The 16,744-nt window shown below is 49.5% G+C and overlaps 1 protein-coding gene across 1 annotated transcript in view; it reads right to left on the reverse strand.

The window, feature by feature from the left end:
* Nucleotides 1–16,475, reverse strand: part of phf14 (PHD finger protein 14) — a 30,823-nt gene extending 14,348 nt beyond the window's left edge. Inside the window, exons 1-8 of the mRNA XM_068746974.1 lie at nucleotides 16,423–16,475; nucleotides 14,224–14,334; nucleotides 11,666–12,351; nucleotides 9,939–10,071; nucleotides 3,876–4,035; nucleotides 3,112–3,223; nucleotides 1,017–1,154; nucleotides 516–662 (exon numbers count right to left, since the gene is read on the reverse strand). Of these exons, the coding sequence (XP_068603075.1) occupies nucleotides 516–662; nucleotides 1,017–1,154; nucleotides 3,112–3,223; nucleotides 3,876–4,035; nucleotides 9,939–10,071; nucleotides 11,666–12,351; nucleotides 14,224–14,334; nucleotide 16,423 (1,488 nt within the window). The 5' untranslated portion in view covers nucleotides 16,424–16,475. The remainder of the gene's footprint in view (nucleotides 1–515; nucleotides 663–1,016; nucleotides 1,155–3,111; nucleotides 3,224–3,875; nucleotides 4,036–9,938; nucleotides 10,072–11,665; nucleotides 12,352–14,223; nucleotides 14,335–16,422) is intronic.
* Between the last annotated feature and the right edge of the window lie 269 nt (nucleotides 16,476–16,744).

The following is a 16,744-nucleotide window of genomic DNA, read 5'->3' on the forward strand; positions in this document are numbered from 1 at the left end:
CCCGGGATGGACGACCGAGGGTCCGCCTGCTGCTGAAGACGAGTTCATCTCAGCCACCAGCTGCTCAGAAACCACCAAGGGACCAACAAGAACACAGACATGAGACCAGTGGAAACCCGTTCAGCTCCCGAGCCGGGTCGCGTTCGGTTGGACCGAGTGCTGCGTCACATGACCTGGTATCCAGAGCAGCCCGACCTAAACCTAATCGGGTGAAGACCGTTTTACTACCCCACGAAGCTCATCAAAGAGGAACGCAAAGCAGTAGGGCGGTTCGATTCCCGGCCCAGGCACACTGTCGTTGTGTCCTTAGGCAAGGCACTTCACCCACACTGCCTGGGCAGCAGACTACAGTTAGAAAGTGGAACTGCTGTAAACCAAACTGCCCTCCGAGGGACAAATCAATAAAAAGTATTTAGTCTTCAGAGCAAAGGCGGCTGCTTTGAAGAATCAGAAACGTAACACACACACACACACACACACACACACACACACACACACACACACACGCACGCTACCTGAGCTTCAGGAGTCAGCTGTCTCTCTCTCTCCTGTAAAGAGACCTTGCAGTAGGATTGTAAGGCCAGATAATTCTTCCTCTTCCATTTCCTGTCGAAGCGGTCTGCGTGCTGTTTGCAGTACGCAAAGAAGGGGTCAGCGATATCCTGAGGGAGCAGAACAACGAGAGCGTCACATTTCTATTCTAATCTCAATCTCAAATTACACAAGCGTCATGATCTTCTCTTTATTTAGTCATTCTTTCTCACGCCTCTTATTTATTTCATTTTCCCTTTTACTCTTTCATTCTCTCCTCGCTGTCCCTCTCGTTCTCTCTCCCTTATTCATTCTTTCTCTCATTTATTCACTCCCTTTCATCCTCTTTTTCTCATTCCTACTCATTCTTCCTCTGGTTTATTCTCACTCTTTTACTTGCCCTTTCTTCACGCTCTCTCTCTCTCTCTAAATAGTGAATGAGTTTTTTGGTTCTTACGGACATGAAGTCACCCCCCCCCCCGTACCTCTTCTGCAGCAGCCTCAGACAGAAGTCCCTCTCTCTGAGCACAGGTGACGTGAAAATAGGAGCGACACATTCCTGCATCACAGCTGATGCACACGCCTGTCCTGGCAAACCGGGCGTCCTCACAGAAGCTACACTCCTGGATGCGGAGCAGAGAGCAGAGTAACTAGCATCTGCATCGAACACCGTGGTCTCCACTAGCATAGGTTCCTTCACCGCACACGTCACCTGGTCTAAACCCCTCCATCAGCGTACCAAGTCCAGCCTTTTGGTGCTGAAGCAGTCGGTTCTGGCCTGGTTCAAGCATCGCACAGGATATGCTGACATTGTTTAACCAGTGAACCAGTGAAACCAGAACTAGCAGCGCTGCAGGCTGAAGACAGTTGGGCTCTGGAACCCAACCCCCGGGGAGGGGCTGGACTCTGCTGTGGGCTTGCTTTAACCTCACAGCTCAGTACCACGTCTTGGCGTTTACCCCCGTGAACAAGGATCACTTCCCTGTGTCTCGGCCTACGGGCTGAACAGGAGTGCAGAGTACTCGGAGTTCTTGGAGTCCCTGGGAGGGGTACTGGATAGTGATCCGGCCGCCGATTACATTGACTTTAATGCTCAGGTGAGCAGTAACAGTGAGACCTGGGGGGTGATTGGGAAGACGGCGTCCCCGATCCAAATGCCTGAGGAGGACTTCTGTGCTTGATCGGTAACAACCCCTTGTTCGATCACATGGATGGCCATAAATGCACGACACCCTAGGCCGGAAGTCGCTGATCGAAAGCGCTGCCATGCCATCGGGCCACCGGCCGCGTGTCCTGGCAACCGATCACCACCTGGAGGTGGGTTGGATACGCTGGCAGAACAGGGGACCAAACAAACTGGTCATGAGGGTCTGTCGGAGGTCTCTGTGAGCACGGTCTTCAATTCCCACCTCCGGAGAACTAACCCAGATCCCGGGGGCAGGCTGGGGACATCGAGTCCGAGTGGACCATGTTTTCTGCCTCCATTATCGAAGCGGCTGCTTGGCGCTGTGGTCGCAGGGTTTCAGGTCGCGGCAGGCAGAAAGAACGGTTACAAACCCGGGTCTGGGACAAGTTGGGAGGGGCCATGGAGGAGGACTATCAGTCGGTCTCAAAGATACTCTCGCAAACACCACCAACACTGTTTACAGTGGAGGCGGGGAGGTGCTGACCACTGCTGCGTATATCATCGGGCAGTGGAAAGGAGACTTCAGGATCGCCTCAATCCCGCTCCCACGTCTTCCTTTGATGAAGGTATCAGATGTGGACTCGTCCATCACACAAGCTGAAGTCACTGAGGTGATTGCAATGCTCCTCCGCGGTCGGACACCGGGGGAAGACCAGATTCACCCTCAATACCTTAAGTCTCTGGATGTGCAGGGTCTGTCTTGGTTGGCGCGTCTCTGTAATACCACTTAGCAGTCGGGCACGGTGCCTCTGGATTGGCAGACCGGATGGTGGTCCCCCTTTTCAGTTCGACTAAAGGTCGACTGATAGTCGAACATCGAATTCCGGAGGAGCAATGCGGTTGTAACGGTTGCAGAACACCTGACGAGGGCTTGGGGAGTGTGGGATTCTGGGCCCTTTGCTAAGGCCTGTCCGGTTACTGCGTGACCGAAGCAGGAGTTCGGTACGCATTGCTGGTCGTAAATCATGTTAGGGACTACCTCTTCCAGGTGCAAGGTGGACTTCGGCAAGAGTGCCCTTTATCTCCAGTTCTGTTCATAACCTTTATGGACAGCATTTGTAGGCGCAGCCAGGGGGCGGAAGAGGTCCGGTTTGGGGACCAAAGGATTTCAGCTCTGCTGTTTGCAGACGATGTTGTCCTGTTGGCATCATTCCGCCTGGACCTTCAGTGTGTACTGGGCTGGTTTGCAGAAGATCAGCACCTCCAAATCGAAGGCCGTGGTTCTCGACTGGGAAGAGGTGGTCTCCCACCCCTTTCGGTGGGGAATCCTTGCTCCCTCGAATAAGTGGTAGAAGATGGAGGGATGGATGAGGAGATAGTATTTCACTGCTATAGGATGGTTCTATGCTTTAACCAGAGTGAACGGTCCTGCATTAGTACATAAGAACACTTACCTTGGCACCGTATTTGGAATAATTCATCTCTGTGAGAGTCACCGGTCGTAATTTGTCAATGTCTCCAAATGCTACTCCAGGAACATAGAGCGCACAAACCACGTGCACCCATCTGAAAACGAATGATAATGGGAAGGTCGTGATGTGAAAATGCTTCAAGGTGACATTTATAATGTGTTTATTTTGGGTTAACGTTTCCAAGGAATACAAACAAATGGTTTCAAGTATATGGCTGTGGGTACTTCTGCATTTAGCGTAGTGAAGTACTGCAGACCAGAAACTCATCATGAAATTGGCTGCACACTTCAAAAATAACTAGATTCATAGATTCATGCAGCCCAGACTCTAGCTACAGTTCGGTGTGACACAACTTCTAATGCAGACTGTAGGGAGGAGACGCCGAGGTCCAATATAAAGATATCCATCTCGAGCAAGCAGCAGCTCCAGTTTAATTTGCTGTGTTTTTCATGCTCTACTGAAGTAGTAAATTCGGGTGCAGCCTGGCTGAGGAGCTCTATCAGTGATAACGTGGCTGAAGGCTCCACGCTTCACATAACCCACGCCTCCCTCACTCCCTTTCTTCTACATCTCCTCTCTTCCCTCATCCCCCTCTCTCCCTCCCCCTGATCCAAGCCACTCTTTTTTACTGCTGAATATATGAACGACGTACAGGCTGCATGTGAACCAGCTAAAGCCATTAACTCATTATTGGTTTCCCTTGCTGCCGCTCTGTGCCGGATCAATGTGTGACGACAGCATCCCACCTCCCAGCGTCCGTCTCTTTGAAGATACCGTCCTGGTTGGGGCACAGCTCACAGCTGGGGGTCACTCCGTTTTTACAGGCATCACAAAACCAAGGTTCAGTTGAGTTCTCTGAGGCAGAGCTCATGATGGAGTCGCTCTCACCGTCCACGCCATAGCACCCTGAACAAACGGGGAAGTGTGGAGGCTGTTACAACGTTAGGCGCATTGTCCAATAACCACAACAGTTGTGTGAGTGGCCATGTGACCGTTTCTCTATGCTCAAACTGCTGGAGCTACACCGTGAAGCTTCTTTTTGTCGCGTTTCTAGCATCTTTCGTTTTACTCAAGCCAAATCACTCTGCTTAAAACCGGTAGTTCTTTACAGCTGCAGATAAATGTTGGGATACAAAATAACACTCATTTTATACACATGCATGCATCTCAAAAGGGCATCGGTCATAAATAGCAATAAATCATAAACGAAAACAGTCAAAAGTTGAGTTGGGAACTGAACAAATGATCTGCTTTGATCTGAAGCTGAACATTTGCTAAACACGGAGCATGAAGGAATGGAGAAAGCCCATTTTAATGTTGTCCTCCTCATTTCCTGAGGTTGCCTAAACAATTACTTGGCTGATGTGGTTTCTATGGCAGCTATTACACCAGGCAGACGTGCGCTTCGCTACCAATGAGGACAGCAATCAGTACTCCGCCTTCGTAGGGGAGATAACGCTCCAACTCCTAATTCAGTCAAGCAGCCCTCAGGCCGTCTGAGCAGCGGGAGAGACTCAGAAATGAAAAGGTCGATGCCGTGCCACGCGGGGAAGTCGGGCCGCCCCGAAAGGCAACCAGCGGTTTATTCAGCCCCACGCTCAGAGCCAGTCTCTTTCTGATTGGGAAACAATGGGATGTGTGCCATAATGAATTGTCGTGCTGTACCTCTGACATGCTGTTCGGTTTCTATGGAGACGGGATAAACCATCAAGCTGCTGATTATTCCCCCAGACCTCTTTAGATCTATCGGTGGAATATGTGAACAGAACTCTCGACTATTTCTGCTTCCATTTGCTCCAAAGTTTGTGGCAAGGACAGAAGGCCAAGGTGATTAGCCTAAACCCAGCGCAGGCAGGTATTAGCGACCGGCTGGGGGCTTCAGCGTCCCTCATTGGGCTTTGCGCTACGGAACTGCAGGACCGCCATGCTGGTTTAAACGACTTATGGCTGAACCATGGCAAAGACCTCTGCTGTTCCTTCTGACCTGAGATACAAAGCTCTGAGCATTAAGCCACGGCTCGCTGGCTAATATGAGCTAAACTGACCAAAAGCGATGACGACAGGATAGCTTCGTAATCCCTGAAGGGAAGATTATCCCTGTCGGAAATGACGAGCTTGGCAGGTAAAAAAGACGGGCCACGGGAGAGTCTACAACTAAAAGAAGTACTTTCAGCCATATTGAGATGAAACTTTTTAAAAACATTACCAAAGGCTAATCAGCTTGGTGCGGCTACGTCCAATATCGTAAAATCAATAGTCCGTGAGATTCCGCACACAGGACAGTCCCAGGGGTTGCATTTCCACGGGGTGGAAAGAAATGAAGCAGCCATCTGTCCATCCGACGGCACATGGATGGCTCACGCGTTCAACATGGCAGCAAAGAAAAGAGAGACGAAGAGATGGTGGAGAAGCGATAAAAGCGGATGCTTTCTTACAGTTTGATGTTGTACCCCAACATCAAAAGACAAAAGAAGGGATTTGTGACATCTTCACATTCGCTGCTGTACAATTCAACATAGCGGTAACTGGAACCTCTAACAAAGTGCACTGAAGGTGCTTTGAAAGCTCAGGGAGCAAGCTCCAGGAAAATGCTGGAATGTTTGAAGTAAATCTCTTTCAGGGAGATTAAGCATCAACTGGTCCAAGAGCGAGACAAAAAGGAGACTTCCTCCTGACCTCGATGGAGAGGAGGCCATTCGGATGTCTGGGTGTGTGGGACACTGTGAGACGAGTCTTGTTTGTACATCAGGTGCTGTCTGCTTTGAGGCTACACTCTGATAAAGGCAACTTACAATTGGGTTTGACAATATCACTGCAGGGACTTTGTGAAGCTGTGACTTCCCCCAAATGACAGCTTTGGGGTTATTGGAGGACGGAGCTGGGCTGTGGCTAAAGGTGAGGCTAAGACCGCTTTCACACGGGGCAGCTCGGCCCAGAGTTTGTCTCCTGAGACGGTCCGCTTTGGTTGGGCATGTGTGAAAGCTAATATTCTGTCCCGGACTCTCATTCATAACTGATAACTTGCACTGTTCTATTTGTACTGCGTGATTGCGCTAGTTTACTGCTGCTAGTACACATCTGTGTATCCACTGCTGCTGCTGCTGTTTTCTGAACTTGTATGGTTTTTGTATTTTGTCATTACTGTTACATGTAGCACGACTTCACAGAGAAACATTCCTAGTCTGTGAACCCTCACTGACTATAAACACCTTCTGATTCTGGTTCTGATTCTGAACTCTGGAGCGGATCAAACAAGCAAACTCTGGTCCGGTTTAAAACGTGGGTCTCGGTTCGCTTGCAAGAGAACCCAGGTTCGGTTCGGTTCAGTGTGAAAGCTCACCGGACCAATCACAGGACCAGGCGCTATACGCAGTGCATCTCAAGTAGAGGAAGTACAGCACACACTCCAATCCAAAACAAACATGGGAGAGGGCGGGACCTCCCCTCCTATGTCCAATCGACGAGCGCCCTTTCAACCACGTGATTCTGTTCGGAAAGTTCCGTTCGCTTTAGAAATCAGCGTGAAAGCAGAACCGAAACAGATAAAGCAACATTGTTGCTGCTTTCATCTCCCCGATCGAACCGGGTCCGAACCGAGTCCACTTTGCCAGGTCTGAAAACGACTTTGGTCTAGTTTTCTTCTCAACTGTAAGAGGGGCAAATACTAGTTCACAAAATATTACAGATGGATTCAACCGCAACGAGGGTCGTTTACAAAACGGTTACTGGATCAAACAAAGCCGGTTCAGTATCAAAACGTATGAACCACTAAAAACAGTGATGAGAACAGGAGGCTGAGATCTCAAAATACAATTCCCTGAACACACATGAAGAAGTCACATCATGCATATATTTTACAAGTAAAGGGAAACATCAACATTGTTAATATATGGTGGCAGATTACGCAACAAACAAGTGCAGGTTCACGGCCTGTTTTTGGTGCTCCAGCAGTCGGGCCTTCATTAGATGGTCTTCAGGTAGACCTAGGTTCGTGTCCAGTCGCCTTCATTAGATGGTCTTCAGGTAGACCTAGGTTCATGTCCAGTCGCCTTCATTAGATGGTCTTCAGGTAGACCTAGGTTCATGTCCAGTCGCCTTCATTAGATGGTCTTCAGGTAGACCTAGGTTCATGTCCAGTCGCCTTCATTAGATGGTCTTCAGGTAGACCTAGGTTCATGTCCAGTCACCTTCATTAGACGGTCTTCAGGTAGACCTAGGTTCATGTCCAGTCGCCTTCATTAGATGGTCTTCAGGCAGACCTAGGTTCATGTCCAGTCGCCTTCATTAGATGGTCTTCAGGTAGACCTAGGTTCATGTCCAGTCGCCTTCATTAGATGGTCTTCAGGTAGACCTAGGTTCGTGTCCAGTCGCCTCCATTAGATGGTCTTCAGGTAGACCTAGGTTCGTGTCCAGTCGCCTTCATTAGATGGTCTTCAGGTAGACCTAGGTTCGTGTCCAGTCGCCTCCATTAGATGGTCTTCAGGTAGACCTAGGTTCGTGTCCAGTCGCCTTCATTAGATGGTCTTCAGGTAGACCTAGGTTCATGTCCAGTCGCCTCCATTAGATGGTTTTCAGGTAGACCTAGGTTCGTGTCCAGTCGCCTCCATTAGATGGTCTTCAGGTAGACCTAGGTTCGTGTCCAGTCGCCTCCATTAGATGGTCTTCAGGTAGACCTAGGTTCATGTCCAGTCGCCTCCATTAGATGGTCTTCAGGTAGACCTAGGTTCATGTCCAGTCGCCTTCATTAGATGGTCTTCAGGTAGACCTAGGTTCATGTCCAGTCGCCTCCATTAGATGGTCTTCAGGTAGACCTAGGTTCATGTCCAGTCACCTTCATTAGACGGTCTTCAGGTAGACCTAGGTTCATGTCCAGTCGCCTCCATTAGATGGTCTTCAGGTAGACCTAGGTTCATGTCCAGTCGCCTCCATTAGATGGTCTTCAGGCAGACCTAGGTTCATGTCCAGTCGCCTTCATTAGATGGTCTTCAGGTAGACCTAGGTTCATGTCCAGTCGCCTTCATTAGATGGTCTTCAGGTAGACCTAGGTTCGTGTCCAGTCGCCTCCATTAGATGGTCTTCAGGTAGACCTAGGTTCATGTCCAGTCGCCTTCATTAGATGGTCTTCAGGCAGACCTAGGTTCATGTCCAGTCGCCTTCATTAGATGGTCTTCAGGTAGACCTAGGTTCATGTCCAGTCGCCTTCATTAGATGGTCTTCAGGTAGACCTAGGTTCGTGTCCAGTCGCCTCCATTAGATGGTCTTCAGGTAGACCTAGGTTCGTGTCCAGTCGCCTTCATTAGATGGTCTTCAGGTAGACCTAGGTTCATGTCCAGTCGCCTTCATTAGATGGTCTTCAGGTAGACCTAGGTTCGTGTCCAGTCGCCTTCATGAGATGGTCTTCAGGTAGACCTAGGTTCGTGTCCAGTCGCCTCCATTAGATGGTCTTCAGGTAGACCTAGGTTCATGTCCAGTCGCCTTCATTAGATGGTCTTCAGGTAGACCTAGGTTCATGTCCAGTCGCCTTCATTAGATGGTCTTCAGGTAGACCTAGGTTCATGTCCAGTCACCTTCATTAGACGGTCTTCAGGTAGACCTAGGTTCGTGTCCAGTCGCCTTCATTAGATGGTCTTCAGGTAGACCTAGGTTCATGCCCAGTCGCCTCCATTAGATGGTCTTCAGGTAGACCTAGGTTCATGTCCAGTCGCCTTCATTAGATGGTCTTCAGGTAGACCTAGGTTCATGCCCAGTCACCTTCATTAGACGGTCTTCAGGTAGACCTAGGTTCATGTCCAGTCGCCTTCATTAGATGGTCTTCAGGCAGACCTAGGTTCATGTCCAGTCGCCTTCATTAGATGGTCTTCAGGTAGACCTAGGTTCGTGTCCAGTCGCCTCCATTAGATGGTCTTCAGGTAGACCTAGGTTCGTGTCCAGTCGCCTTCATTAGATGGTCTTCAGGTAGACCTAGGTTCGTGTCCAGTCGCCTCCATTAGATGGTCTTCAGGTAGACCTAGGTTCGTGTCCAGTCGCCTTCATTAGATGGTCTTCAGGTAGACCTAGGTTCATGTCCAGTCGCCTCCATTAGATGGTCTTCAGGTAGACCTAGGTTCGTGTCCAGTCGCCTCCATTAGATGGTCTTCAGGTAGACCTAGGTTCGTGTCCAGTCGCCTCCATTAGATGGTCTTCAGGTAGACCTAGGTTCATGTCCAGTCGCCTCCATTAGATGGTCTTCAGGTAGACCTAGGTTCATGTCCAGTCACCTTCATTAGACGGTCTTCAGGTAGACCTAGGTTCATGTCCAGTCGCCTCCATTAGATGGTCTTCAGGTAGACCTAGGTTCATGTCCAGTCGCCTCCATTAGATGGTCTTCAGGCAGACCTAGGTTCATGTCCAGTCGCCTTCATTAGGTGGTCTTCAGGTAGACCTAGGTTCATGTCCAGTCGCCTTCATTAGATGGTCTTCAGGCAGACCTAGGTTCATGTCCAGTCGCCTCCATTAGATGGTCTTCAGGTAGACCTAGGTTCGTGTCCAGTCGCCTCCATTAGATGGTCTTCAGGTAGACCTAGGTTCATGTCCAGTCGCCTCCATTAGATGGTCTTCAGGTAGACCTAGGTTCGTGTCCAGTCGCCTCCATTAGATGGTCTTCAGGTAGACCTAGGTTCGTGTCCAGTCGCCTCCATTAGATGGTCTTCAGGTAGACCTAGGTTCGTGTCCAGTGGCCTCCATTAGACCGAGTCAAGCTGCCGTAACACTCGTCGTTCTAAAGACGCTGCTGAGGCATGCATCCTTCGGGGCAGAACCGTGCAGCTCACCTTCGTGCACCGTCACACCACAGTTGTCACACTGGATGATCTCGTCTGCATCCTCGCTGTTGTCACCCAGACAGACACAGCAGATGAGGATGTGCTGAGTGCTCCAGGGCTGAGCCCGGTCCAGCAGAGCGTCCTGGGGAGTCAGGAGGAAGAGCCATCATTAAGCTACTTATCCAGCCCCCCCCCCATGCTCTAGCTGCCGCTAAATCCAACACACAATGCTCATGGACACAGTGCGATTACAACAAAGGCAGGCTTTCTCCTGGAATGCTTCTGATAACATCTAAAGCGCTCATTGGATTATACGGTGCTTTGTGCCTCCGCTACGATGCCACACAAATACACAACAGTGCAGACACAATACCGGCATCACAAGTCAAAGACTGCTTTTGAAGGTCTCTCTTTGGGCCTGCCTCTGTAGGGTTGATTGGCAGAGGACAGCTGCTGATGACCGGAGAGCACGTCTGTCTCATCTATGTCCCTTAACTTAATGCAGCTTTTAGTGAGTAGATCACAGATAGATAATAACGTGAAACGGCTGAATGCTCTGCTGTCAAGCAGGTGCTGAGGTCGACGAGGATGGGACGTTACCATAGAAACAACTCATCATCCATTCATTCAGAGGAGCCAGAGATCCCGTCCCTCAGACCAGCTGTAGCACTACAGGTCTGAGGGACGGGAGTCAGAAACGCTCTACATTGTGGTTCACTGACGCAGGTCGTATTTAAAGTACAGCAGAGACACTAAGGGTGCGTTCACACTGCGCCAAGAGGACTCGGTTCCTTTGGGAGCAGATTCCTGCATTTATAATTCGCTGAAAGGTCTGCGTTCACACTGATTTCTTCACGGAACGAACTTTCTGAGCAGCGTCGCGTGGCTGAAAGGGCGCTCGTCGATTGGACAAAGTAGACGGGGAAGTCCCGCCCTCTCCCATGTTTGTTTTTGTAGTGCGTAGTTACGGCTGCTGCTCGATCAAGGAGGGAATCTCATTGAGTTCTGGCCTAAATCATAAATGTTACACAACGCTAGTCGTTTTTAACAAACACAAAGTCTCCGGATCAGTTCAGAACAACGGAATGAGAAACTGTCGCTGCTGAACAGCTGATTCTCCGCTCTGCGCTGGACTGTTAAAGCGCCGTGGAGCTGCAGGGAGAAGTCGAGTCAGTTACCGGTGATACGTAGCTGGTACTGAACAAAATATTAAAGTATTATAACGCATATTTAGTCAATTAAATCTACACACATTTTATTTTTTTTGGAGCAGCTTGGAGTACTCGCTGTACTTCCTCTACCGGAGACGCACCGCGTAGCGTCACTACGTACAGCTGATCCTGTCTTTGCTCCGCCCAAAGGAACCGAGACCCTCCTTTTCAGGCAGACTTTTTTGATCCTCTCCAGAGTCCGGATGCGCGTTCACACTGGCCCAAACGGAGCGGATTATCCGAGGAAAGGAACTCTGGTCCGTTTAAAATGGAGCAAACAGCGCAGTGGGAACGCACCCTAAAGCACCAGCTGGGGTAGGAGGACATTACAGACCATGCCTGATTGTCCATTTAGGTAGGCGCTGACGTGCAGAAGGTAACAGCACGACTGCTACAACACACGTTTGGAACTAACCTTAATGCTTCCAACTTGTGTTGAAGAACTGCCCCCCCCCCCCCTTCCTGTGTGTGCAGTGATGTACTCGTTCATAGCACCAAACGGCAGAAGGGAGGGCGGGGACTCACCTCGTTGCCCTTCCCCTGGGACATGCTGTCATTGGTCAGTTCTTCATCAAACGCACCGGCGCTTTTAGACTTCTTCTTGGGCTTCTTCACTTCTTTCTCACTATCACTACTACTGTTGTTGTCACCATTATCTTCCTTGTCATCATCCTCATCGTCATCATCACTGGCACTGCCGCCTTCTTCGTCTTCGTCTTCCTCATCATCAGCCACTCCCTTCTGAGCCGCTGCCTTGCCTCTCTTTTTCTCGGCCGTGGGTCTCCAGTCATTGTCATCCTCGCTGTCGTAGTCATCCATCTCGTTCAGCTCCTCCATGGTGGTGAAGTCCAGGAGTGGGCGGTTCCTGCGGAAGTTCCATTTCTTGGGCTCAGCTTGAGAATCTTCCGTGGTCACGCTGCCGGATGCCGATGTCGAGGTAGACTCGGCGCCGGCAGATGCAGGAGGATCGGGCTCGGACACCTTCTTGCTCTGGCGCCGGTTTTTGGAAGGGACCACAGGGGAGCCGTCTTTGGTGGAGCTGTCTGAGGAAGGCTGCTGCTTGCTCTTCTCTTCGTCCTCGGTGAGGTTGTCCTCAGCAGTCAGGTCTATGCCGTCCTCGGGAGACTCGCCGTTGTGTGACTCGCTCTCTGAGCCTGCAGCGCTCGCTTTAGAGCCTTCCTCGTCGCTGCCATTGCCTGTACCATCAGAGCCTGGGAAAAGAGAACGGGGCAGAGCAAACAATGAGGTTGTGGACACAACTCACCGTTTACGTTGTAGTACTGGGGCAAGCCAGAAAACTAAGTTACGTTGCTGTGGTAACACACTGTGGAATTTCATGTAAACCACTGTCACACGTGTTCCATTACAACACATGTGTGAAACTCAGGGCCCGGGGGCCAAATGTGGCCCTCCAAGTCATTTTTTGTGGCCCCGAGAGCTGTGTGCAGACATTTGTTTTTGTAAAATGCTGCGTCTCACACGTGTTCTTAACAGCCCACATTTGTTGGTTGTTCTGCAGTTCTGCTCCTCTCAACTGTGACAAAAGAGTTTTGAACAAAGTTATTCCATAACTTGTGTTGGATGATATTTTTGTTTATTATTTAATATTATTTACTTGAATAATTTTCAATTATTGATCGATGGAGTAGTGTGGGTTTCTTAACCTGAACAATTGAAACAATTTACGTTATAATAATAACTATATAATTGAACATGCAATGTTTGTAACTTAAGTAGTGAACTGATCAAACGGAACAATTCAGCAACATGGCAATAACAATAGCAACACGCTGCAGTCAGGAAATCAATAATCTGCTGGAGGTGACTATTGAAAGTTATTTGAACCTTTTTGTTTTTACAGCATGCGCTGACATGTTGACCCCGGCTACATATGGATCAGGATCAGCACTGGACAGTTCCATAGGTAGTTGGCTACATATGGATCAGGATCAGCACTGGACAGCTCCATAGGTAGCCGGCTACATATGGATCAGGACCAGCACTGGACAGCTCCATAGGTAGCCGGCTACATATGGATCAGGATCAGCACTGGACAGCTCCATAGGTAGCCGGCTACATATGGATCAGGATCAGCACTGGACAGCTCCATAGGTAGCCGGCTACATATGGATCAGGATCAGCACTGGACAGCTCCATAGGTAGCCGGCTACATATGGATCAGGATCAGCACTGGACAGCTCCATAGCCGGCTTTTTTTGGTTTCTGCATGTCCATAACAAGACAAGGTGGTGGCTTTTTGGTTTTGCATTGAGTTTGTATCGATTATCTTTGTTCCTGCGTGATGATTGCATTTGAATGGAACTTTTCCACATTATTAGATGTTAATTTATTCCCATCACAAGCTTTGGTTCATTCTTATGATTTTTCTCATTTACAGTTTGGCTTTATCTCTAACAATATTTAAGTTACAACCTTTTAAAAAAGTGATATCAAAACTGAATATTTTATTGTAATTACTGTGGTAACTAAAGAGTTAAATAACAAAATAAACAGTTATTTAACAGCATGTTAAGGAGTAGTTACATTCATTTTACATTAGATTACATTACATTTAGTTACATTATTTACTGTGTTACGGTTTACATTTGGCTTTGGAGGGGAAACATGATGCTAACGTGGCCCTTGGAGAAAACGTGTCCGGTTGTCAGGACTCCAACCACATGTTTCATGAGTATGCTGGGAAATCCTCTAAACAGTGGTACCGGTCCGTGAGGCATTAGTTACCGGGCCGCACAGAAAGAATAACTAATTTATAACATTTCCGTTGTATCGATTATTAGCGTCTAAAAGGTGTTTTATTTTGAAAAACAACCGGATTTACTCCAACGTAACATTCTGTGAATGTTCATGCTTCGTGATACGTTACTAAAAACAGACGTGAACTAGTGAAGATTAAATTAGAAAAACAAACGTCTTTGGAGAGCTTCTTTGGTAAGGGGAAAGTCCAACTGAGGAAGAGGAGGAGGAGGAAGAAAAGAAAACTTCTTTTGACAAACCAGGAGTCAGACTTGTTAAGGGAAGTTCTTCCTTGCCTAGAATGATCAGTTAAAAGACGCACTCACCTGAAGCTTCGCCCACTTTGAAGTCGCTGTCATCGGAGCTGTCGTAGTCCAAGGCATCGAGCAGAGAGGCAGCGAGCGGCTTAACCGGCCGGCGCTTCAGACCGCGATCCACTGCACGAAGGACAAAGCACAGGGGAGCACATTGGAGGCATTAGTGACGTCATTAGTGACGTCATTAGTGATGTCATTAGTGACGTCATTAGTGATGACGGTGCAAGCCCCGTCTCATGGGACAGATGGGTCCTTGAAGCCGGGTTCCAGTGTGGAACGCAGCAAACAGGCCTCGATGACGGGTCAGCACCTGTACCACCTGCCTAAGCTGGACCCCCCCCCCCCCCCAAGACGGCCAGAGCCGACAGTCAGCAGTGACGATTACAAAACCTGGAGAGGAGTTCTACTTTACTGGATTGCTATAAATGTCACAATGTTTGTAAAGCATTTTAACACTGGTGGACATTTGTTCTGCCACCGAACATGCTCCCATGTGTGAAGGAACATTGTGCCAAACAAAGAAATCAGCTGATCCCAAACCCTCCCGAGCGCTGCCGACGTGCCTTTGAGCAAGGCACCGAAGCCCAGACGTTGCTCCCTGGGTGCCGCTACGTGGCTTGCCCGTACACTCGACCATCTCTCCATTCAAAGAAATCTGAATTACTGACGTCAGACACAAGCCCCCTCCTCATCGCATTAATGGGAGGGGCTACTGATCAAATCAGAACCAGTTACGCACACGCTACGGATCATTTTACTTTTGATTAATATTGAAAAAAGGTCCTAAACTGCTTTGTACGAGTGAAGGAGAAAACATTTTACCCCGCTACGCCCGGGTTCGTTATTTCAGAAGAGCGTATCAAACTGGTAGCCCTTTGCATGAATCGGTACCCAGAAAGTAGCCCTCGGCTTCAGAAAGGTTGGTGACCCCTTGACCCCCGCAACAAATCGGGCTCAAGAGCAACCCAGGACCTCTTTGAGAAGCAGGCCGCGGTGGATTCTGGGGTCCTTGTAGCTAAATGTTCCTCCCAGGTGGAGACATGTTCTTGATCCTTGACGGAATCCACCTGGCCCTCTACATGCTGCAGGTCCCAGTGGACCAGGAAGCAGAGCGGCCCCATGCTTCCCTGTAGGTAGGGGGTTCTCCACACCCACTGCTGATCCAGAGGCCCCCAAAGTCCCAGTTTGCTTTCTTGGCTGCAGGAGCAGCATCCCTAGCCTGGTGCCTGATGGAGCGTTCTGGGCTGCTGGGAGCTCCCTGTCCCTTCCAGGTCTCGGGACCTTGAGCCCTGGTTCAGATCTAAAGGAAGTCCGTGAAGGTTTGAACTGCAGCTCATCTGTAAATGTGATGACGACGATGACGATGATGATGATATTCAGAGGGTTGGATCATTTTGAGACTTCAGTGTCAGTAATACTAAACTTTAGGACAGTATTTTGTTCCGCTTATAAGCGTTCACACACCGCGAGCTGGTCCTGGCTGGTTTGAATGTAGCCGGTTACCCGGGCCATGCGCCCGAGGACCAGGCTGCAGCCCTCGCTCCGGGTCCGAGGCCTGCCAGCCTCCTCCTGGCAGCAAAGGCCCTCGCCCGTCGGGCTTCATGACGCAGCGACAAACGCACGCTTATCGGGGTTCTCCCAGCTCGTTCTCTGAGGCTGGAAGTGGGCCAAAGACGAGAAACGCTCCTCGGCCGAACGCTGCGTCTGACGCTAGCTAGCTAGCTGTTAGCAATAACCGGGGAAGAAGTCTCTTCTCTGCTCATTCGGTGTCCAGACAGAATGTCCGGAAGCTGGCGCCCTTTGGTTTAGGCACCCGAGCACCCCCCGTCCCCTGCAGCGGCCTCCCCAGTGCCCGCCTCGCAGCCCTATGTGCCGTGGAAAGGGTAAAGAAGCTAATTGTGCTTAGCATTAGCTGCAGCGATCCCCGTCGCATGACGTCAATACTCTGTTCTTTTTCTTGTATCCGTGTGCCGCCATTTGAAGGATATTCATAACATTCTTTCCAACAAAAGTAAAGCTCGAAGTGAAACAAGCCCGCGTTAGCATTATCAGCGACAACAGGCGCTTCGCTGGCTAGCCTAGCCTAGCCTAGCCTAGCCTAGCCTGCTCCGTAGCAGCAGCGCTAGCTATGATAGATCTCAGGTTCCGCGTTATGCTCGATCCGTTTTACGGGATCGTGTTCAGCGGTAGCAGGACCGGAGCACTCACTGTGAAGCCGCGTTTACTCCCGGGACCGAGGCACTGCGGGCAGGGCTCCCCTCAGCAGCCTGCCGGGTGGACGAGAAGCAGCAGTCGTGACGTCATGGGTGTTGTTGCCATGGAGACACGTTAAGCTTCAAGGCAGCGCACTCACTTTCAAGAGAAATGAATATAGATAGTAAAACAACGAGGGTAAATGAATGAAAAGAAATAATCTACTTGCATAATTTCACAGCATTGTTGTAAATGTAATTATTCAAATAGTCCTGCTATATCTAAATACTAAATACTTTTTATTGATTTATCCCTCGGAGGGCAATTTGGTTTACAG

The sequence above is a fragment of the Brachionichthys hirsutus genome, chromosome 13, assembly GCF_040956055.1.
Source record: "Brachionichthys hirsutus isolate HB-005 chromosome 13, CSIRO-AGI_Bhir_v1, whole genome shotgun sequence".
NCBI classification, from domain to species: Eukaryota; Metazoa; Chordata; class Actinopteri; order Lophiiformes; family Brachionichthyidae; genus Brachionichthys; species Brachionichthys hirsutus.